This window comes from Eretmochelys imbricata, chromosome 5 (genome assembly GCF_965152235.1).
Source record: "Eretmochelys imbricata isolate rEreImb1 chromosome 5, rEreImb1.hap1, whole genome shotgun sequence".
Taxonomy (NCBI): domain Eukaryota; kingdom Metazoa; phylum Chordata; order Testudines; family Cheloniidae; genus Eretmochelys; species Eretmochelys imbricata.
Genome location: NC_135576.1, coordinates 94,535,722 through 94,559,459, shown reverse-complemented (window position 1 = coordinate 94,559,459; position 23,738 = coordinate 94,535,722). Strand labels below are relative to the sequence as shown.

Below are 23,738 nucleotides of genomic sequence, written 5' to 3'. Positions count from 1 at the left end.
TCTCTTTTCCAAGCTGAAAAATCCCAGACTTTTTAATCTCTCCTCATATGGCAGCTGTTCTATACCCCTAATCATTTTTGTTTCCCCTTTCTGAACCTTTTCCAATTCCAATATATCTTTTTTGAGATGGGGAGACCACATCTGCATGCAGTATTCAAGATGTGGGAATACTATGGATTTATATAGCGGCAATACGATATTTTTCTGTCTTATTTATCCCTTAATGATTCCCAACGTTCTGTTTGCTTTTTTGACTGCTGCTGCACATTAAATACAGTTGATCAATATTTTCTGAATTTACTTTTACTGAAACTGAAATTTTTTCACACAAAATATGTGGTGATATGTTTTAATCAAAATATTTATACACGTGGTTGTTAAAATGTCTTGCTTCCTGAAAACTTGGTAATTGGATATTTGGATCAAGAAATGGCAGCCCATGGGCAAAGTTCAGCATGGGATACATACAGGATAATTGTGAAATTACATGTCAGAATCATAAGTCTCATCTAAGACACCTCCTGTAGCCCTGCATTTGGATGCATTCCCTCCACGTTACTGGCGAGGGGGTGTCGGAGCAGACCACCGGGGGGAGCATGGTTAGGGCTAGCACTGACTCGCAGACCATCGTCCCAGTCACCTTCCTCGCCTCCTCCAGTTTGCAGGGGCCAAATGTCGCAATCTCTGCTCTACCTTGCATCTGGGGTGGAACGATCACGCTGCGGGCTCGTGGCCACTGGGCCAATGACTGCGCGACTCGCAGCCTGGCGGCCAATCAGAGCGTGGGTATAAACAGACCCATGTGACAGGGGCCAATAGGAAGCCAGGCCGCTGAGTGTGATTATTGCCCCGTGCTCTAGCTGGGTCCGTAGGCGGCCGGAGCAGCGCGGCGGGACGAGGCATCCTTCGGCCATGGACGCTACGAGGCAGGTGGTTAACTTCGGCGCAGGACCCGCTAAGCTGCCGCGCTCTGTGAGTACCCGGGAGGCCGGGGCCGCGGCGATGGCCGCAGCCTGGCGCGGGGCGGGGGCATTCCGGTTGCGTTGGGAGCGCGGGGATCCGGGTTGCTCTGGGAACGGGAGTTTGCGCGGGGGCTTGGCGGGGGGAGGAAAGCAGCTCCCCGGCAATGGAACGAGACGCTGTTGCAGCGGGAGCGCTCGGGCTTGCACCGGAGAAGGACTCAGCGTTGCACCCGCGGCGTTTAGCCCGGGGGGGATAAATTCCGCTCGTCTGGAGCTGGGGTGGGGGTGATTCAGGCTGGCAGACCCCTGTCCGCCCGCCCCGCCGCCGATCGCTCCGCACGGGCTGGGGGGAGGCGGTGTGCCCTGGGGGGAAAGGGAGGGGTAAGGATTGAAATGCGTAAAGCAGCGGCTGGGTGTTGCTGAAGTCAGCTAAATCGGCGGGTGTTCTGGCACCGGCTGGCTGGCTTTCTGGCTGCTTCCCCTGTTAAAAGTAGGGTGACCTGACCAGACAGCAAATGTGAAATATCGGGGGGGGGGGTAATAGGAACCTATATAAGAGAGAGACCCAAAAATCAGGACTGTCCCTATAAAATCGGGACATCTGGTCACCCTCGTTAAAAGTATCCTCAGCTGGGTACCGCAGATGCAGGCTCGGAGACCTGCCCTGGGAATCAGTGTTACCAGGGGCTGTGGCAGGGTCAAACTCCAATTTGAAACCGGGGATCTTTCTCCTGAAGCTCCGACTGTGGTTAAGAGAGAGCTCCCCTCTCAGGATGCTCGCCCCCGGGTACCTACGGTTAAAGCAATGCCTGCATTGCAGGTGACTTGTTTTCCTGTTAGCCCAAGTGGGTGTCTACTAGTCCTCTCTCCTTGACTGCTAAACCTGAAGCGTGTTGGTCATCTATAATTAATTTTGTTCCAAGGCAAGAGACTTAGCACGTTGTTTTCAGGTATAACTCATGGGCATGTTAGGTAATTTTTGCTGTCATCTTTCTGTGGCAGTTTTGAGAAAAGGGCAGGTTCCTATTTGGCTATTGTCATTGCAGATCTGCAGACTGTGGAAAAATTAAGCTTAAAAAAAATCCAAACAATTAACACATCAGTGCTGGGGAAAATAAAAGGTCAAAGTAATCTAGTTCTCTTAACTGCAAAGCCTGATAATTTTGTAATTAATTGTTGGATATACCACTTTCAGTATGGGAGAAAAGTATTTGCAGATAGGTTAGTGTAACTACAGCAAATTAAAGCTTGAGCGAAGTGAAGGAGCAATCTTTAATCACTTTTATATGAGGAAAAAATGATAATATCTAAAGTATACACTCAATCCTTTGGAAAGTTGCATCAGCAGCTATCAGTTATCCAATTACATCTGGGTGGAGGAGTGGCTCATGCTGAATTTAAAGCTTCCAATTTTCCACACCATGGTTATGTACTGTCAGCATTTTTTGTTTTTAGGACTTCTGTGCCTGGGTTTGTTCTAATATATTCTTGTTATGTAGCTGCTCTCCTTTCTCAAAGTCAGGTGTCCATGGAGCGACATCTAATGTATTTTCTGGAAATATTTTGTAGGTTATATTGCAAATTTGTTTTTTCTAACATAAAGCATTTGGACAGGAAACCACTCTTTCATTGGTGCTGCTCTAATGTCTAATCCTAATCCAATGCAACCGTTTAGCTGCTAAATATTAGTAGTCGCGTGATGTATATGGGATTACTCGTGTGACTAAGGACTATTTTTGTGAGCAAGGGAGGACAGGATCAGGCTCTACGATTTGTTTGTTTTTTGCCCCTCTTGTTTGGAAATTACAATACTCTTGCAATGGACTGTTTCACTTCAGTTTTAGTAGGGTCTAATGTTGCTTTCCTTGCATTCCCCAAACTCCCATTGAAACAAAGGATTGCCAGGAGTAGGTTGTTGACTTTTGCAGATTTGTTTTAAGACTAGGGAGAGGAGAATTGTTAATGTGTGAGAGGAAGAAGCATATTCTTTTGGAAAAGTAATCTTCTCCCTCACCTCTTTTAATTACAAATTCCCCTGAAACAATGTTACTAACACAACACTGTTTTTAATTCAATGCTTAAGAAATCTTTGTATCTTGCTTGTCTTTTGATGATTTTTTTTTCCTTCCTGAGCCAATCTGCATGTGCTGTCCACTAGTCTGAAGTTCAGTCTGCAGATGTCAAAAGTGACACTGTCTTTCCAGATCAGTCAGGTGGTGACCACTTGGTACCCACAACAGATCATGCAGATTTCTTACTGGGAAGGCAATTTGCTTCGTGTGACCAGGATCCCAAGGGAGCCAGCTGAGGTCACTCAATTAGGGTGATTGGCAAAGAATGGGGCAGACAATCCCCAAAATACTTAGATTTACCAAGTTTGCACAAAACAGCTTCTTTATTACCTCACTGGTTGCCCAAAAGCCAACAACACAGTTCCCTTAAAGTAACCCAGCCTCAGTCCTCCACCCAGATACCCAAGTTGAGAATGATGAGGATTTTTGAAAATCTTATTTCATCATATAAAAAAGAAAAGGTTCTACCAATCCCAAAGGATCGGACACATTACCTCCCAGGTTAATGAATATTCCAGATCGTACTCAAATACGAGTTTACAGCCAATTCTTATTAACTAAACTAAAATTTATTAAAAAATAAAAGTGAGAGCATAGTTAAAAGATCAACATACATACAGACATGAGTTCAGTTCTTGAGGTTCAGATTGATAGCAGAGATGGTGAGCTTGGTAGTTGCAAAGAGTTCTTTTAGAGTTTAGCCCATAGATTATATTAAAGTCCAGTATCGTATTCTGGGTGTACCAGCTTAACTGGGATCTCAGTCTTGTGACTCAAACTTCCCCTCATGAAGCTTAAGCAGATCTGAGATGACAGGATCAGGACCCAGGGGTCTTTTATACAGTGTTCTAGTATCCACTTGACCATACAGTCTGGGTAAACATTAGGCAATCAGGGTGACTTTGAAGTAGGTTTACTTCCTAAGCATTGCCTGGTACTTATTCACACAGATTAACATAAGGCAATTACCTGTCTTTCCACCATTTGCAGATTTGCTATACATTTCAGAGAGAGATGAATATAGTGGACATCCTATGTTTACAGTTCATTTAAATGTTAAGATGTTCTTTCGATCTCTGAATTAACAGAATACAGCATAGACAGGGACTGTTGATTACATTGTTGACCACTACCAATATCTATGTAAATACACAAAAACACCAACATTCTCTTCCCATATGTCTTTAAGGGTTGAATTTGAGTCATTCATCCTTGGGGATGCTTAACCCTTTCTGGTCATGCGTCATGCTTAATTTGTGCAATTCTCCAGAGCATATGTTTCCTTGGCAAATTCATAAATGGTGTGCTTATAATGTTTGCCAAGGAGAGCTCTTTGTTGGGTTCTTCACTCCTTTAACTTCCTTTGGGGGGAGACAGAGAGAATATTATTTTCATTTTGTGAGCTAAGAATTATTCCAGTTGTGGGCAACATGGTTTAATGGTTAGACCCTGAGTACAGCTCACTGGTGTATGATAGCAACAGGAGAGGACATGCTGGGGCATCAAGTCACTTAGGCCTAGACTTTCAAAAGTGACCAGTGAATTTTTTGGGGGGCACATCATTTTATTTATTTATTTTTTTTATTTTTGGGTGCCCAAGTTGAGATACCTTAAAGAAACCTGATTATCAGAACTTGCTGAGCACCCGTGCTCTGAAAATCAAACCCCTTTAAGTTGCCTCCAGGTAAGCCACACAGAATTCACAAGTTTGCTTCAGGCCATAACTCTCAGAATACCCACAGTGGGCACATGATTTGATTATCCCATCATCTGAGAAGCCCTTAGCTAGTAGATAAGGTGAAGTTGTAGTTGAAATTTCAGTAATTTTATAATGGACTGAGAAATGTCACATTGCCACAATATGCAGTAGTTGGGATGTTTATGCTTCAGCACTGGCACACAATGATGACAAATTGATTTTTTTTTTTTTTTTGGGTAGGTGTTGCTAGAAGCACAGAAAGAATTGGTGGACTATAAAGGACTTGGTATTAGTGTACTTGGTAAGGCTTTTTAAAAATTATTCTGTGTTTTACAGAGTTTAGAAGTTTAGCCGGATTATGAAATAAGTATAAGAAATTTTGAGCTGTAGATTTCAATCAAGTGCCCCATTTCCTTTTAAAATTTCTTACCCCCTTTAACTTCTGGAAGGCGTCTCTGAGTCCTGAGGATCTGTTTACACATTGTTTTACTCTCTACACTAATCATCCACCAGAAGGTTATGGAGTGACATGTGAACAGAGATATTTTATATTTTATTTTATTGATCCTACACTGAGGCCCAGAGGCCAGGAACACAGCAAATCATAGCGAGTGCTTCTGGATCTTCATTAATTTTGTCAATGGAGAAGAAATGTAGAAACATTCCAAATTTATATGAAGCCATGTTTACCATTAAGAAGGAAATATGGTTCCCGTTTGCTGTCTTTTGTGCCATATGCATGTCAGTTTCATTTTTCAGAGCCCAAACTTGTACCCCTCCCCCCCCCCCCCCAAAAAAAAACAAAAAAAAAACCCAGAGCAGTTTATGCAATGCACTTAGCAGTCCTGCTGTATAGGATCAGGCCCTTATTTTGTAATAAGTCATAAACTTCTACAAATAGAGTGAGTACAGGTCTGATCATGAGAATTAATATTAATGATTCTTAGCTCTTCAGTGGGATTATGGAACAAAGTCGTCCCTTAAAAACTACACTTTGGTTACAGAGCAGCTCTATTCTGAGGATGTTAAAATGGTAAAAGGGAAAATGTACTTGGATTGTTACTGAAAACAAATAAAAGGGAGGGAGTTAGATCAATGGCCTGGGAGTCTGGCTGGAGACCTGGGTTTTAATCTAAATTCTGCCACTGTCTGCTTTGAGGTATTAGGCAAATCACTGGTGCCAGATTTTAAACTTAGATGGTTAGCACCATGTTTAGGTATCTTAGAAATTGCTCTGAATTTCAGAGGTGTAGAGCACCCATGTGTGGGATGAAAATTAACTGGAGCCACAGATGCATGTCACCTTTGAAAGTCAGGCTCCTTACTCAGCTAAGCTTCCGTGTTTGAATAATTGGGCCTTAACATCTGTGTCTCAGTTTATTTTTATAAAATGGGAATAATACATACCAAACTTTTTAGTGTGGTTCATGTTCTTCAGCAGAAAGGCACCATGCCCTGATTCAGCAAAGCACTTAAACATGTGCATTAGTGCCTTGGAGCCTGATCCAGTGCTCATTGAATTCAGTTGAAAGGCTCTCATTGAATTCAGTGGGTTTTGGAGTGGCTGCTTGCTGAATTAGGGATGGAGTTACGAATGTGATTAAGTGCTTTGCTGAGTTGGGAACTATATGTGAGCAAAGTATTATTAAAATATTAAGTATTGTGGTTTATATCGGGGACGGCTGGCTTACAGAAGGCTTTGCTGCTTATCCAGCTGTTTTATAAAGTCAAGTTTGTGCTATGGTTTTCTTTCATATTCTATCTTTTTTTTTTCTCCCCACACCCTATAGAAATGAGCCATAGGACATCTGATTTCTCAAAAATTATAAACACATCTGAAAATCTCTTACGTGAATTGCTGTAAGTTTTGGGTATTTTTAACTAACTCAATGATTAATGTGAAAGCCCTTCTCATCAAAGCACCTGTTTTTCAGATACTATAGCAATAATAAAATATATATATTTGGGACTGAAATTGATCTTCCGTTTGCTATTTTTTTGGCATACTCAGATAAAACAAAGTGTTTTTATCAGGTTAAGAAACTTTTCATATGCTTTTATAAAATCTTATTAACTCAAAATAGCATGTTTTTAAAACTCCAATCTATCATGGATATAGACCTCATAAAGGACAGCAACCCTGTTAGACACATTTGCACATGCAAGTTTTTAAAATTTGGTCTCAAAGTTAAACTCCACTTTTAAGCTCATTAATTGTACATTTTTAGCATACATCTATCGTAACCATAGTCCAGTCTGTAAATCCTTGCCTTCAGGAGTCCATTCTTTTTTCCAAACAGATTGTTTATTGTTGGTCTCACAGAAAATGTTTTTTCATTTCTTTTAAGATAGAATTTCAATGTCAAAAACAAAGTCATTCATGAACGTTAATTCTGTTGTATGTATATGCTATCTTACTTATTGTTTATACATGCTGCAATAGAATTAGTACTAGGGGCTTTGTTTATTGATAGTGTCAGAAACAAGCAAGGTTTTCTGTGAGACTATCTTAAATGTTTTGTATTGACCAGTGAAATGGCTCCTCATGACTAGACCAAACCAATACCAAGCTGCTAACTTTTTGCTTTAATGTCTTTGAAATGACCCTATCTAAAACTGATATAACTTTCACAAGACGTTGCAGTGAGTGTAGCAGCAAAGAGTGTACTAAGTCCTGTGCATAGTTTTGTTTAAATATAAAACTAATTTCCTTCTTTTACACAGAAATATTCCAGAAAACTACAAAGTCATTTTCCTCCAAGGGGGTGGGTCTGGTCAGTTCAGTGCTGTCCCACTTAACCTTATTGGACTAAAAGAAGGAAGATGTGCCGATTATGTGGTTACTGGAGCTTGGTCAGCAAAGGCAGCTAAGGAGGCAGAGAAGTATGCCAAAGTGAACATTGTTCATCCTAAACTTGGAAGTTACACAAGTAAGTTGATGTTTAGCTTGCTATGTCCAACGATCTTGCATGTAGTCACATCTAACAAGATTTTTCGAGTTGCTCTAGCAGAACAAGTCTGTCACATGTGAATCATTCCAGAAATGATTGTCAGGTTACTGAATAGAACTAGTTAAACAGTTGGGCCCCCAACCTTTCTTGAATTGCCAACAACATCTGTACGTTCTTCCTGAGAGTGAAAGACCTTTGACATTCTGCTTTGAGGAAGGAAGGGAAGCCCCATCACTCAGGACTTTTAAAAGTAGACTGAGCAGATCCTAGAAACTGTATGGTGGGGAACAGTCCTGTCTTGACAGGGAGATGGACTGGATGCTCAGATAGGTCTTTTGCAACTTTAAGTTGTGTGATTTGATGAATAACCTAAAGCATTTTAAAAGGTTTCAGAGTAGCAGCCGTGTTAGTCTGTATTCGCAAAAAGAAAAGGAGGACTTGTGGCACCTTAGAGACTAACCAATTTATTTGAGCATAAGCTTTCGTGAGCTATCCGATGAAGTGATTTTAAAAGGTGTAACCCATTCACAAGGCACTGCTCACTGCAAGTGCTGGGGATTCCCGCTTCAGGCAGTTGGCATAAGAAGGCTGCTTCTGGAACCCTAGCCTTCCCGAGCAATTCCCTGTGTTCTGAAACCATTGGGAAAGGGAGCTGGTTTCCAGAAGCAAGTGGGCCTTGAGAGCCAGCCTGCTAAGTTGGGAAAGGAACAGGCCCCTAGGATGGAGGTGGGCTGGTTGGGAAAAGAAGCTTGAGCAAAGGGAACTGCACTGGGACAGTCTAATAAGACTTCTTGGACAAAATGCTGAACTGATTTATGTGCCCTCCTTCCCCTTGCCTTAGCAGCTATGGACATATCAATTGGCTGGATCTAGATGCAGTTCAGTCTTGTGTAAATGCCTCCTACACTGTAAAAGGTATATCTTAGTGGCTTTAACATCATCCTGTTATTTCCTAATTTTTGCCTATAGTGTTATGAACTCTATTTGGACCCATTAAAGTTAATTGGAGTTTTTCCTTTTACTTCAGTGGGTGCAGATTAGTCTTTAGGGATGAGTACATTCTTCTTTATTCTTAGGGGAGTAGGCTTTCTTTTGTACCTAGCCTACAGGTGAATTTGATTTGTTGCTGGTAAAAACCTTTGTTACCTAGTGTAATAAAACCACTCTCAATAGCAATTTAAAGTTCAATGCCAAAGTAAAGTTGCACACCAGTAAAAGTAGAGTGCTGATTCTAGCCATCTTCGGTAACCATTGTTTCTATTATTATTATTTATTTATTATCTGTCTCAGAAATTCCTGACACAAGCAGCTGGAATCTTAATGCGGATGCCTCTTATGTCTATTACTGTGCTAATGAGACTGTTCATGGAGTGGAGTTTGACTTTGTACCTGATGTCAGAGGAGCAGTCTTGGTTTGTGATATGTCTTCAAATTTCTTGTCCAGGCCAGTAGATGTTTCCAAGGTACAGTATCAAACACGCTTGCTCTACAAAGTGTAGTCCAACCTCTTCAAACTTGGATTAGAGAAAAAGGTGGATGGACTGCGTTGGGCATTCTCCATTCCCACTGAAGCTGTTGGAGCACAAGCCTCCTTTCTTTTTTTTAAGTCTCTTTATAAGGAAGTAGGCACTCAAGTCTGAATATTGTGTCTCTAATGTGCTACCTTTTCACTGAGACTTGGACATGTCAGATTATGCTGAGTGCCGCGTGAGTGCTCAGCACTGTACACCACACTTAAAGAGAGACTGTCATGGCCTTACGCTAAGAATCATCTAAGATAGATAGTTGTGTTGTCTTAAGTGATGCTGAAGTGGCTCTTGAGTATTAGCTTTTCCTTCAGGTGGTTACAGCAAGGGACAAGGTGTCAGGATTTCTGGATTCTACTCCTGACTCTGCCATGGACAAGCTGTATGACCATAGTCAAGGCTACGTTTATGTCACAGAGGTCACGGAAGTCATGGATTCCATGACTTCCAGAGACCTCCATGACATTCTCTGCTTCAGCCCCAGGGACTGTGGGACTGGAGCTGGCAGCCAGCAGGACCCTGGCAAGGTTCCAGTGACGGGCGGCAGCAGCGATGCGGGAGGGGGACTTCTTGCAGGGTTCCAGTGACAGGTGACAGACTCTGGAGGGGACCCTTCTCACGGTTCCAGGGATGGGCAACAGCCTCACATGGGGGAGGGGAAGAGAGATGCCTTGGGCGAGTGTCTGGGGGTGTCCCATTTTCTCTTTGGGAAATATGATCACCCTGCAGCTCCCAGCGGCCTGGGTGGAGGGCCCCTCCCCTGCAGCTCTGAGCTGCCTGGGCGGAGGAAGAACCCCACAGCTCCCAGCCACCATGGTGGCAGGGGAGATCATGGAGCTGCAGCAGCAAAAGTCATAGACCAGTCACGGCTTCCATGAATTCTTGTTGATTGCTCGTGACCTGTCTGTGACTTTTACTAAAAATAACCATGACAAAAATCTTAGCCTCTACCATAGTCAAGTTCTTTAATCTCTGTGCATCAGTTTGTCTATCTGTGAAACAGGGATATAACACTTACCAGTATGCGTAAAGTGCTTTGATATTTTTGCATGAAAGGCGCTATGGAAGTATGAAATGTTATTGATTTGTGTACTTATTCACTTGTAGTGAAACATAGGCACCTGACTTTCATTAGAAACTTGTGCTGGGGAAAGGAAGGTCAAATAGTTTATCTCCTATTTGGGTTTCATTGAGCCTCCTTTCCTTTACTTCCCTTTGAGTAGCTAGAGATTATAGGGTGCCAGTTCTGGACCAGTGGGGGTTTGTTGAAAATGCTGCTATTTGTTTTCAAGCAAATTGTTTTGGGGTACAAACGGATGGAGACAGGCTTCTCTGAGAATAATTTGTGGCTACTGGATGGACCCTTGGTAAACAAAGTGAGATGGTTCTTGAGGTGAACTGTCTCAGATGAAAGAAGATATTTAATTTTGACAGTACAAATAAACAAAGCAACTCCTGAAATCAAAATTGATCCTCTCCCACCCCTCAAAAAATGGGATATGTTTTCTTAGCCATTCAGAAAACAGTGTGTATGTCTTGATATTTATAAAGAGACAGATCTTATAACTATATAATATGCCTGAATAAGTCATTGCTTCTAAGAAAATCCTTTTCTTTTTATTAAAGTTTGGTGTCATTTTTGCTGGTGCCCAGAAGAACATTGGCTGTGCTGGAGTAACTGTGGTAATAGTGCGTGAGGATTTGCTTGGGTTTGCACTCAAAGAATGCCCTATAGTATTGGACTACAAAGTACAAGCCGGAAATGGCTCATTATATAATACTCCTCCATGCTACAGGTAACTTGTTCCTCCAGCAAACAACTACTCTGGCTGCTGCTGTTGTCAGGAAAGGTTTCAGAAGCTGAATGTACGTTTGCTACCAAGTCACAAATAGGCTGGAGGATAAAGTACAGTAAATCAAATCATTGTGACTTTGAGTGAGGGAACTACTATTATAAGTCACAGGAATGGGGCTTACATCAGGGTTGAAGGAGGGAGTTGAAAGAGGTTATTATACAGTATGTACTTTTTAGTGGTGATTCCATGCTGTAGCAGTTTTAGGGCCAAATTTCTGTGCTGACCATAAACTGAAGTAAGTGTAGGTCCAGCGAATTCAACGGTGATGCCTCAGTTGATGCAAGGAGAGAATTTGGTCCTTAGTCTTTAGCTTTAGTCAGTCGGTCCAGATTCATATAACTCCCACCTTCAGCAGACAAACCTAAGGCCCAAATCATCCCCACGGGGAAAAAACCTACATGTGGAATTGGAAACTCCCCAAAGTTCCTTGCATGGAGTTTCCCACAAAACCTTCCCTAAAAGGCCAGGGTTTATTCCACTTTTCCTCCACCTGCCAAAGCAGCCAACATTTCAGACCCTAGAGCAGGCAGCTCCCCAGCAACTTACTGAAGGCCAGAGCCATCTACACATAGATCTTCCGTCTCCACAGCACATCCAGGGCCCCCTTTCCCTGCCCATGGAATACCTCAAACAGTGAACCCCCCTGTAGGGTGGAGGGGACAATGCATATCCCACCTCTAGATTGCACCTCCTTCCATTCCTACACTACCTCCTTCCCGTGTAGCGTCTGGGAGTGGGGAATGGTACTGTGGAGGTGGCTGATCCCTTATCTGCATATGGGTGGAGGAAGAAGGGTAGCTGCGTGGAGGATCCCTTCAGCAAACACAACTTTGGGCCTTCCTTTCAAAGTGCATCCTGCACAACTGAATCCGTCTGTATCTTCGTTGCTGGAAAATGTTGATGGCAGAAACGTATTCTTTTAAATTATTTTTCCTAATACATTTTCTATTGTTGTGACACCATTTACTGCAATAGCTGTTAAAGTGAGACTATAGTCAAGAGTTTCAAAACTGGCATCTTGGTGACTTTGTATTTATCCTCTGTCAGAGCCTTTCATATTAAATTTGCACGGATTACCTCAAGGTCAACCTGGCATCCAAAAATAAAACTCTTCTTTCTTCTTCATAATCATCACCAGCAATCAAGATCATAGAATTGGAATGTATCTGGCAATTCTGTGTATAGATGAGGTACAGAATACAGCTTTCTCTTCCACAGCTACTGCATAGTGACGCTAAACTGCTGACAGCAGTGAAAACCGACTTTGCTAGTGGAAGATTCAAAAGACATGTAGGCCGAATCCTGCCTCATCTATAGTAAAACTTATATTAACTTCAGTGGGATTGGAAGCATTTCCTGTACAGTTTGTGCAATACAAAGGTGATTTAAAAAAAAAAAAAAAACAAAAAACCCCATTGTTCTAATCCAAAACTCACTTTAAAAAAAAGTGTATGCCCTTTACCCCAGAATACTGCTTTCTGGCAGAGTACACTGTGCTTTTTAAGGTCAAAATCCTTCAGGGCAAAACTTACGTTAATACAGTTTTATTGCTGGTATTTTCCACATAAGTCAGGAATTTCAGCATTAAGTTTCCAGCATAACCTGTGATTGGGCCATATTGAACATTCCGTAGATATCCTAAGGCATGATAATCCTTGTATTTGGGGTCTACCTTAATGCCTTAACTTAGTATATATGTGCAGTGGGTCAAGTTACCAGTGATGTGGGCACTGTAACTTTTAATTTCCTGAATTTTGCATGGATTAAATGTGAATCACTGTATTGAAATGAAATAGGACTTTTTATATTGTATTTATATTGGAGCACTAAATCTAAAGACCGTACATTCATTTCAGACTCTGTGGGTCTGGAGCTGTGTACTCCAAAGTGCACTGCACCCTACAGAGCATGCACATTTGAAACTGGTGGTAATGGGCCCAAAGACGGTGCCTCCTGCTGGGTCCCTCCTGAAGTCCTCTTAGAAGTTGGACAGGTTGTTCAGCAGAGGAGGGGGGTTGACCTTGTCAATATAAAGGGCTTTGTACATGTATCTACATATTTGCTCTCCCTGTTTACGTAACTGTGTAACAAAGTGCCATGCATGCTCAGTAGGCTGTTTTTACTGGCTGATAAAACCATTATTTTGTAACCACTTATTTTCCTGCTCACCAAAGTACACATTCTATGTTGAATACTCTGTATTTGGACATGCCATGTTTTAAATCTAAACCATTCACGGTTTTTCAAGTACAAAAGTATTTCCATTTGAAAAACAAAACTCTCACCATATCTTGGAACTCCAACAGCGTTGATTCCACATTGGAGATGCAAACAAAAATTCATTTCTGGGCTGAAAAGAATACTGAGAAATTTCAGTCATTGGTGGTGATTTGTTTCTAATGAAAGTGCCTTTTCAGCTATAACTGCATATCTATTAATAACATCAATTGGAGTGGGAAATAAAGTTATGCTCCAAAGTCTCTTCCTTCTTCCCACCCAGCACTTGGCCAGCTTTTACTTCATGCCAGTGACCCACATTGGAGGATGTTTCAGAATCCAGTGTTTAATACTGACCTAAATTTTGGCAGGAGACAGATCTGTTTGGCTTGGTTTTAGGATGCCTGTTCTGTTCTGTAAGGAAATGGCAAAGTTTCTTTCCTTTCCTTCTGCCTCCCTCTACTCTGTTCCAGGGCTAGCTGGCAAATAGGCAGGAAATATTAACCAAATTTGCATGAGCCACTTAGCAGAACATTGAATTAAATTAACGTGATGCTGATAGTCTCAACGTATTGGCACTAAGAGTCTTGACTTTTTGACATTAAGCTCCTCTGCTAAAATTAATAGCAAATTTGCTGGAGAAATCTCATTTCTCAGTTCCAAGGATTTATTTTATATTTAAAGCTTCTCCAAATCCATACTTTTGACTGGCATGGCAGAAGGGTAGGGGATTTTCTCTTGTTGACTGGTTTAAGAGCATCACTTAAGGCCCAGACCTCCAAAGCTTACTTGCCTAAGTAGTCCCAGAGACTTGAGTAAGTATGGGCTATTTGTAAAATTTACCCGTTTGCAGAGGGCCAGTGGAAAGGCTATGCACCACTTAAATCTTCAAAATAGAGTTCAAGTGATGTATAGGGATAAATGACACTCTGCTGTCATGAAGATTGCAGGAGTGAGCCCTCAAAGCCATAAGCTGCTATGTTAATTTATAACAGGGGGTCCATAACTTCACTCCTTCCACAATGTGTTTCTGAAGTGTTTAAAGATTTAGTATCCAAGGAGAAATTAAAGGTAGTGATGTTAAAACAACCTCCTGCTAGATCTGTATATGAGAGATTTGTCGGGTAACGCTGTCTAAGCACTTCCTTGGAAACTGTAATGGAGGGATTAATAAAAGCAAACTTGTTGGAAATATGCCATGAAAACTTGTGAACAGTTTGTTATGTAAAGTGGTGTAGTCATGGGAAATGTCTGAACTTCAACAAGCAGAATAATGTAGCCAAAGCACAAAGGCAAAAGTCTTTGGAGATTTTTACATAATACTGGGTAACTGGCTTTGAAATAGTTGATCTGTAGCCATGTGAAATCAACAGGCTTCCAGCTCTGTGCTTAGGATTTGAATTGGAATTAATAAATATAAAATATTTATTGTTACCACAAGGATAATTGTTTAATGTGAAAAATAACTTTTTAGATGACAATGGGGTCATGAATGTATGTTTAATGGTCACGAAAATAAGACTAGATTTCTGGCATAAAGCAGGCAGGTACAATGCAAGATCATCCACAGAGCTTTCAGTGTAGTGGCACTGGATCCATAACACCATCTGCTGTTCCAGCCCTGGGTCTCCCTGAGATTTCTTTACTAAAATTGCCAGTTACAATCTGAGTTCTGCAGTCCTTACAGAGGCAAAATACCCAAATGAAGTCTATGGGAGTCATGCCCTGGTAAGACTGCAGCATCTGTCAATAGGTGGTCCAATTATTTTTATGGAGAAACTCCACTAGGGACTAGGTTACATCCAGCAAACTTGTCACTTATGAAGTTAACAGTTACTCCAGTTAGGCTCAGAAATTTCACCTGCTTTAAAGTTGTCGTTATTGGGAATGTGGTCCAGATGCTAAATGTGTAAATTATTAAAAACAATAATATATCTCCACTTAATTGTTGAGATATTTTCAGAATGAAACCTGACTATAGTTTTTTTTTCCCCCATTTTTTCAATAATATGACTTCATAATGTTTTCTTTTGTTTGCTCAGTATCTATATCATGAGTTTGGTCCTGGAATGGATAAAGAACAATGGTGGGGCTGCAGCTATGGATAAACTGAGTTCAGTCAAATCACAAATGATTTATGACATTATTGACCAATCCAATGGAGTCTATGTGTAAGTTGCAATAACTTGTTGTCTTGTTTTTTAATATTTGTTACATTGTGTTCATATTTATAAATTTAAAAAAAAATGGTGAAACTAAAACATTGAGTGCTGCTAAAAACTTTTTTCAAATGCTAAAATCATGGGCAGTGGGAGGGGAATTAAAGGTAATGCTTGTGCTAATTAACTCCTTTTCTCTGGTCAGTGTCCAACGATGAATCTGAATCTGTTGCATTGGGATGGGAAGTTATTTAAATCTTAGCCTGTACAGCTTAATTGTGGAAGTTTATTAAGAGCTCTCTTCTAAATATAACATTCAGTACCTAGGAAAAAGTGGTCCATCTCTCTGCACCTTAAGGGAAGTATGGGCAGAAGCTGTTACACTATAGCAGGGGTGGGCAAACTTTTTGGGCCGAGGGCCCTGAAATTGTATGGAGGGCCGTGGCAGGGGGCTGGGGTACAGGAGGGAGTGCGGGGTGTGGGAGGGTGTGCAGGAATGGGCTCAAGGCAAGGGATTGGGGTAGAGGAGGGGTGCAGGGTGCAGGAGGTGGCTCAGGGCAGGGGTGCAGGATGGGTGTGGACTGCAACGGGGCTCAGGGCAGGGGGTTGGGGTACAGGAGGGGTGTGGGGTGTGATGGGGGCTCAGGACAGGGAGTTGGGGTGCGATGGGGGTTCAGGATGGCGTTGGGGTGTGATGGGGGTTCAGGGCAGGAGGTTGGGGTGCAGGAGGGGTGTGGGATGTGATGGGGACTCAGAGCAGAAGGTTGGGGTGCAGGAGCAGTGCAAGGTATAGGCATGGGACTTTCGGCAGGGAGTTGGGGGGGTGGGGTGCAGGAGGGGTTCAGGCTCCAGGGTGGCAGCAGCACGTACTGGGGCCAGGGCAAGCAGGCAGGCAGACATGGAGCCTGCCCTGGCCCCAAGCTGCGCTGCTCTGGGAAGTGGCCAGCACTTGTGTGGGGGAGGAGGGGGCACAGGTCTCCAAGTGCTGCCCTTGCTGCGCATCCAGGTACTTCCCCCAAAGTTCCCATTGGCCGCAGTTCCTGTTCCTGGCCAATGGGAGCTATGGGGCACGGTGCCTGGAGGCGAGGGCAATGCACGGAGTCCTCTGCTGCTGCCCCCCTCCGGGTTGCAGGGACGTGGTGCCGGCCGCCTCTGAGAGTGGTGCGGGGCCTGCGGCACCATGGGGGTCAATCCTGCTGGCCGGATCCAAAGCCCTGATGGGCTGGATCTGGCCCACGGGCTGTAGTTTGCCCACCCCTGTGCTGTAGCCAACATTTGGTGTAGATAACCGCTGTCCCTGGAAGTACTTTGGCTGATTCAAAATACACATGCCAAAATGGGCTTTACCATTCTAACAAGATGCAGTATGTGCTCTCCCCACCCTATCTCCTCTTCACACCATCTCTTTTTACAGTCTAGAAATGGTGCTAAACTCTCCCCTGTCCTTTCATCCAGGGACCAGTGAATGACGTGCTCATACTCACCCATAATGCTGAATCCTACCTTTACTGAAATCTATGTCTAGAAACTCCCATTCAAATTAATGGGATGAAGATCAGGCCTAAAAGAAACCAGTGTAAAAATCATTAATAACTTGCTTACATTCATCAAATACATCTGCAAGTGTTTTCAAAGAAATTTAACAATATGGCCGATTTGGAGGGTTACTAGTTGTTTATGAGCTGAAGGGACCCAAAGCAATGTTAGACAAAAGCTGATATTTTAAACCAGGGTAGGTGTTTAATAAGTAACAAACTGGCTGGTGAATATTATTCAAACTCTGTAGAAATATTTTGCCTTCAGGATAAAACTAGAGATTCTCAGATTTAACCAGTTTTCCAAGTTAGTTATGATAGGAGAAAGTCAGAGTGGGATTTTCAATGAAAATTGGTTGCAGCCTTCATATGGAAAGGATATAGCCTCTCTGTAATATCTGATGCTTTCAGCCTATCCATTTCATTAGTGGACATAATCCTTAGCCTTTGGCAGTATGGTAACTGAGGTTTAAGTCTGCTCCACTGAAGTAAAACGGAGTCTCCCTCCCCCCCCCACTTTGTCTTCAGTGAGTACAGGCTCAATCCCTGAGAAACATTTTGTGACACACAAAATGTATGGCAGGCTGGCCTACAAAGGGTATATCTAAATTTGGAGCTGGGGAAGTAATTTCCAGCTTAGAGAGACAAACCTGTGCTAGCTGTCTGATCAAGCTAGCATGCTTGATATTGGAGCCGTGGTGCGGAAGGGGCTGGCTGGTCTGAATACCTACCAAGGATCTCAGATGGGTAAATATTCATGATGGCTAGCCCCTCCCACCGGTTGTGTTGCTGAAGCTACGCTTCTATTTTTAGTGCGCTAGCTTGATCAGAGCTAATACGGGTATGTACCCTTAAGCTGGGAATTACATTCCTAGTTTGAAGTGTAGACCTAGCTATAGTTGTAAGCAAGGAATAAAACACAGAAATGGGGGTAAATAGGCTGTGTTTGAAAGCTGAAGTCACAAATTACACTCATTTCCGAGTTGTATGCAACTTATTATGTATTGCAACATTTGCAGCTAAGGCAGCAACATTTTGAACTGTGCCTTTGATTGAAAGTAAAGGGTTACCAGAAGCTGTCTGTCCAGCTGTGATATGCCTCCTAGGCCCTGGAATGCCTCACTGACAAACCAGAGTATGACAAGTCTTTCAATGCTTTGACAAACCTACCATATTTAACACAATACTGCAAGCCACTTGAGGCATGTGTACTTCCATACATGATGTTATGAAACCACTAAATCAAATGATTTTATTATTTTAACATATATACTAGTAACCTGCATTGTTTGATAAGGATGCAATCTTGGAAAAGTTCCAGTGGTGCAACAAGTTACTCAAGTGTGAGAGTGTTTTCAGATTCAGATCTTAAATGATGCATATTTTCCATTTTATATCTGAAGCATATGAGCAACATTCATATACAGAGGCATGTGACCAATCATTCCTTCAGCATGAAGACAAATGCAAAGTAACTAGCAAGTCAGTGCACACTTTCATGAAGAACGTAGAAGATTCCCTTTCTGACCCAAACAAAGTGATAACAATATTGAAAGCAGTTTAATTTTGAAAGTAATTTTTATTTCATTCCTAAGTGACACCTGACAGAATCCATATAGTGGCTGTGTAGAAGGGAAACTTGCAGCTCCATGTCTTCCTTCCATACCAGGAAGAACTATGCTGCTGGAAGCCCTAAGGTTGAAAGGTTGCTCTTTACTTTTGACGAAGTCATCTATCCTTCTTACAAAACATCTATCCTTCTAATACCTAAATGGTTCTGTTCTTAGGCTAAGATTTTCAAAGGAGATTAAGGGAAGGAGATATACACATCCCATTGACTTTCAGTGAGAACTGGAAATGGAATTTTCAAAATCACTTACATGACATAGGAGCATTGAAAGTCAATGGGACTTAAGCTCCTACATCACTTGGCTTCTTTTGAAAGTCTCTCGCTAAAGCCTTGTCTACACTACTGTGGTAAATTGACCAAAGTTATGCTACTTCCGTTATGTGAATAACGTAACTGAAGTTGATGTAGCTTAGGTTGATTTACCACGGTGTCTACACCATGCTGTGTTAATGGGAGACACTCTCCTGCTGACTTATCTTAATCTTCTTGGAGAGCTGGAGACTGTAGTTGATGAGAAAGTGCTCTGCCATCGACTTAGCGGGTCTTCACCAGACACGCTAAATTGACACCACTGCATTGGTCGCAGCAGTGCCGATCTACTGGTAAGTGTAGACATGACCTAACTCTCCTATTGCTTTGAAAATCCCAGACCAAGGGTGTGTCTGGGTTAGGAAATGTGGCTTAGGTTGAGGTGCGCTTAGATTAGGTTGAGGTTCGCTAACACATTATAGCTAACCTCAATTAACTTTTTCTTCTAGTCTAGATGCAGGGTAGCACCTTTTATCTTGATTTAACTGATCAAGACCAAACCTAGGGTGAACTGTGAACTAAATAAAGGTAAAAGATGCCACTCTGTGTGTAGATGAGGAAGAAGTTTGAAGTTAGACCAAGGTTAACTACAAGTGTGTTAGCTAACTTTGACCTAGCCGTAACCATGTTTTGTAGTCTAGACACCCACTTAGAGTCTGGCTCCATTCGCCTCGCAACTACACTCAACCACGTGCATCATAATTGGGATGATTCGATCTTCACCAGTCCTGTGGCTCCCTGTGTTAAGCAACATCATTCCTCCACATGACCATTGTGAGAATGCTACAGTCAGAATGGCTGAGAAAGTTCAGGGGAAGCCCGAGCCTAACACCTTTTTGACCACCCAAGTGTGTGCTTGTTGTCAAGGCACCCGTTATGGGCCTACTTGCCCTGCCTAGATTTCTCTGTGATGTTGATGTGGTATAGAGGATGGTCTGCAGCTGATGTCAAACTCTTATATTTCAACTGACCTGGTTTTGATTTTCCTTGCCACTCGTGGGCCCTTCTGAACAGATTTTGAATGGGTAGGGTAATGTGCAGCCAGTCTACACACCAGGGGCCAACGAAAGAATCCCACATGTGGCTGTGGCCAAAAACGGGCAATGTCACACATCACTGACAGCTGCCCTCTGACTAGATCTGGTGGTTGTCTGAGGGCTCTGCACTTTGCTGACAAGGCTACAGCTGCAAGGCAAGGTCCGACTTCAATAAGAAGAAGTGGAGAATACAACAGAATTTCTACTTTAAAAAGGATTTGTTCAATGTTTTGGCACTGAAAACCTGTATGGGCACAGCTTGCACTTCTCAGTGAAAGTTTGTGTGTGCAAGGAAATGCAAGATCAAATCTTCATTTGTTATCACAGCAGCATACTATTTAAAAAAGAATCATGTATTATAAAATCGTCATTCAAGTGACCTCTGGCTGAAATGACAGGGGTGAGTGACTTGTGTGGCTAACCAAACGTGATTACTCAGGCAAATACATCCATTCCATAGATGGATTAAAAAAGAACCTAGATTAAGGACAAAATGTTGTAATAATTATATTTTTCAGATGTCCTGTGGAGAAAAAGAGCCGAAGCAGAATGAATGTTCCATTCCGTATTGGCAATATTAAGGGTGATGAAGCTCTGGAAAAGAAATTCCTTGATAAAGCTGTGGAATTGAATATGATCTCTTTGAAAGGACATCGGTAAGTACAAGCCTGGGATGAATTCATTTGTTATAACTTTTTTAGGTCCCTATGCAAAACGAGACAAAACGGTTGCCATTCTCCCCCAGCACTAGAGCAGCACTATCATCTGAGTGGGAGTATTGGGACTGGCAGTCCTGAGTTGTAATAGGAGCTGCTGCTTCTTTGGGCTTGGAAGGTAGGGAAAACATCCTCCCTGTTCTCACCATCCAAGTCCTGTGGCAATTCTTCTCAGTCTGGTTATTCAGGCAGTGTGCTGGGCAAAGGAGTTGGCTCTTGAGGACACATTCTACTACTGTGTTGGAGGTACATGCTCAGGAGAGGAAGATTAAGTGTTAGCCTGGGACTTGAGTGGCCAGCATTCAATTTCCAGCACCACCAGAGACTTTTCTGTGTGACTTTGAGCAATTCATGTAATCTTTCTGTGTCTTAATTCCCTACCTGTAAAAATGGGGTTAATAGCACTTCTGTATTAACATAGGAGTGTTGTGAGATTAAATACATTAAAGATTGTGAGGTGCTTGGACACTAGGATAATGGAGGCCATATAAGTAGCTAAAATAGATGCTTGGCTCCTGTTGACATCAAGGGAAGCTGCATGGACATATCAAAAGGTGGAATGTTACCTCTCATTACCATGAATGTGAATTATCCCCATATATTGAGGGGAAGATAGCTGTGTGTAGTTAATGGTAAGGATACTTTTACTGATATGTACAAAAATAACTATTTTTTGCTCTCAATTCAGATCTGTGGGAGGAATCCGTGCTTCTTTATATAATGCTGTGACAATAGAAGATGTTCAGAAGCTTGCAACGTTCATGAGAAGCTTCATGCAGATGCATCAATCATGAATGTGCATGAATTAGTGCAATGCTGCACATCTATGAAATAAAACATAAAGGGGTTGACAGTTATTGTGATGCTGCATAAAATGCACAACAACTTTAGTAAACAAGAATTTTGTTTTAGTTCATATACCTATTGTAGGTAACTAAATAAGGATGAAGGGCCCAGTCCTACAATATCTTGAGTGCCCTCAGCTTCCATTTAAGTTGAGGACGCTCAGTACCTGAAAGAATTGGTCCCTAAATTTGCAAAACAGATAACTTTTTATCGGCAATCTAACAGTGGATAGTATTGTAATCTACTGTAGCTCAGATTCTGATCTTAGTTACGCTGCTGCAAATCCATGGAAATCAATGTGTTACTATGGATTTACACAGGTATAATTGTGATCATAAGCTGTCCCAGTTGTGGGGGGGGGGGGGAACTCATGTTTTTTTACTCTTTTATGTGTAACTGTAGAAATCATTTTTTTTTTTTCAAACTAATGCCTTGTTCTCATTAAACTTCAGTAGTGCTTGGTTCTGTAAACAGAATTTCATGAATACTATGAACACGCACATGAGGCTAGAACTGATGGTAATTGAGAATACTTGGTTAGTATGTCAAATACATTCCAAAAATGCACCTCTATATAGTCCTTGGGGAAACTGATGTAGGCATTTCCTGACTTCAGACCTAGCCTTTAGACAGTTGCTCACCAGCATGAGGTTCATTACCCTGAGGAGTCCCACTGACTTCAATGTAGTAGTAAGTGTTTGTGTGGTTAGGCCTTTTATTTGTGTTGTCATTTATAGATGTAACAAGACATATATTCGTATGTAGTAAAATCAATGTGTAAGATGTTTGTTTCTGTGTGCATTTTATATTAAACCAGTGTAGGGTATTTTCCCCTCCCCACAAAAACTGCCCTCATTTTAATTTAACCCTCTGTTAAACTGGACTCCCGAGTTTTACTCGATGGAACACTTGTTTAATACATCCTCCTCCTTACTGACTGACCACAATCCCATCTTGCTTCCTAGCAGTCCAGATCACAGCAGCTAAAATAGTTTCCCTTGCTTGCTGTTTGGACCATATCTCCTCCTTCTCTTAGTTGCTTCACTTCACTAGCTTCCTTCATCTTCTGCATCGCATCAGCCTTCTCATCTTACACGTGGGGCTCTGAACAAATCCAGCTGGTGTATGTCTTGGCTCCTGTCTTGCTTCCTTCACTCTGCCAGAGAGAACTCCACCCCACTGTGCTCTGTACCCCTCCCCCACTCACCTACATGCCTTATTCCATGCTTTCCTGGACAGCTAAAACTCCCTCCCTAGCCCAGGCTTCAGGGACCTTCTTTGCACATGCAACTTTTCCTTGAAACTCATTTCTTCTGCATAGCCCACAGTCCTAATCAGTAAAAATGCTGCCAGCTGCCTTTTGGTGAAACAACAAAGGAACAAATGATTCTGTTAATGCTGTTATCTGGGACTCCTGATGTAATTGTGTTTTGGTTTTTCTGTCTTGTTCAGACTGTAAGCTCTTTGGGGCCGGAGTATGTCTTTTGCTTCTTATATAGTGCCAAGAACAGTATTGAAGCTTTAATAATCTTAATGATGGACCACTTCATCCCTGTGTAATGTCACTGAAATCAATGGAGTTACATCACCGGTGAATTAAATTCTGATCGATAGGTAGTAGTTTTTTGACTGCTGTTTTAAGAACTCATTGCCAACTTATTTGTTTAATTTGTGGAGAAAATAAAGTCTTAGAACACAGAGCGAACAATGTATCTGTTTTCTTTTGAGGGCTTTCAGACTTTTATTTTTTCTTCTTAGTGAGGGAATAAGAAGTAAATAGACTTTGATAGTATTTCAGTTCCTATCCTGCTTATTGAACAGTTTGAACCTTTCCATTCTGGAGCATTTGCCTATGCCACTCACCAAATTCTATTTCAGACTTCCTTTTCCAAAAGTCCCAGCATCATCCTCACTCTCGTGCGAACTTCCTTCAATAAGTATGTACTTTCCATCCCTCCCCACCTCAGCAGCCCTTCTCTCCTATCCTAGACCCTCCTCCTGTGCCATAAAATACACTAATATTGCTGCAGGCAGCCCACCTCGGTGAGCTGTTGCTGATGGATTTGCCCACTATTAGGTCCCTCTAGCTCCCCTCCAGATTCATTCAGCACATAGTGCTATCTAGGACTCTTGACTCCTGGGAGAGAATTTAGCAAGGACAATACAAGCGGGAGGGAGTCATGGAGATCGGGAGGTCAGTTGAAAAGGCAGCCAGATGAAGGA

General features: G+C 42.2%; 1 protein-coding gene across 1 annotated transcript; it reads left to right on the top strand.

Annotated features, from left to right (window-relative positions):
• The first annotated feature begins 912 nt into the window (after positions 1–912).
• Positions 913–21,463, top strand: PSAT1 (phosphoserine aminotransferase 1). The gene is made up of 9 exons (XM_077816392.1): positions 913–972; positions 4,974–5,034; positions 6,524–6,593; positions 7,458–7,663; positions 8,975–9,147; positions 10,837–11,006; positions 15,326–15,454; positions 20,472–20,609; positions 21,358–21,463. Exons 1-9 carry the CDS (start codon positions 913–915, stop codon positions 21,461–21,463), a joined length of 1,113 nt encoding a protein of 370 aa, XP_077672518.1.
• Positions 21,464–23,738: the final 2,275 nt, after the last annotated feature.

What these genes read in the sequence shown, in the direction of transcription:
- PSAT1 (XM_077816392.1), top strand. Translation starts at nt 913, where the DNA reads ATGGACGCTACGAGGCAGGTGGTTAACTTCGGCGCAGGACCCGCTAAG. An exon ending in ACTTGGTATTAGTGTACTTG is followed by an intron (nt 5,035 to 6,523) that starts GTAAGGCTTTTT and finishes CACACCCTATAG; the next exon opens with AAATGAGCCATAGGACATCT. An exon ending in GGCCAGTAGATGTTTCCAAG is followed by an intron (nt 9,148 to 10,836) that starts GTACAGTATCAA and finishes TTTTTATTAAAG; the next exon opens with TTTGGTGTCATTTTTGCTGG.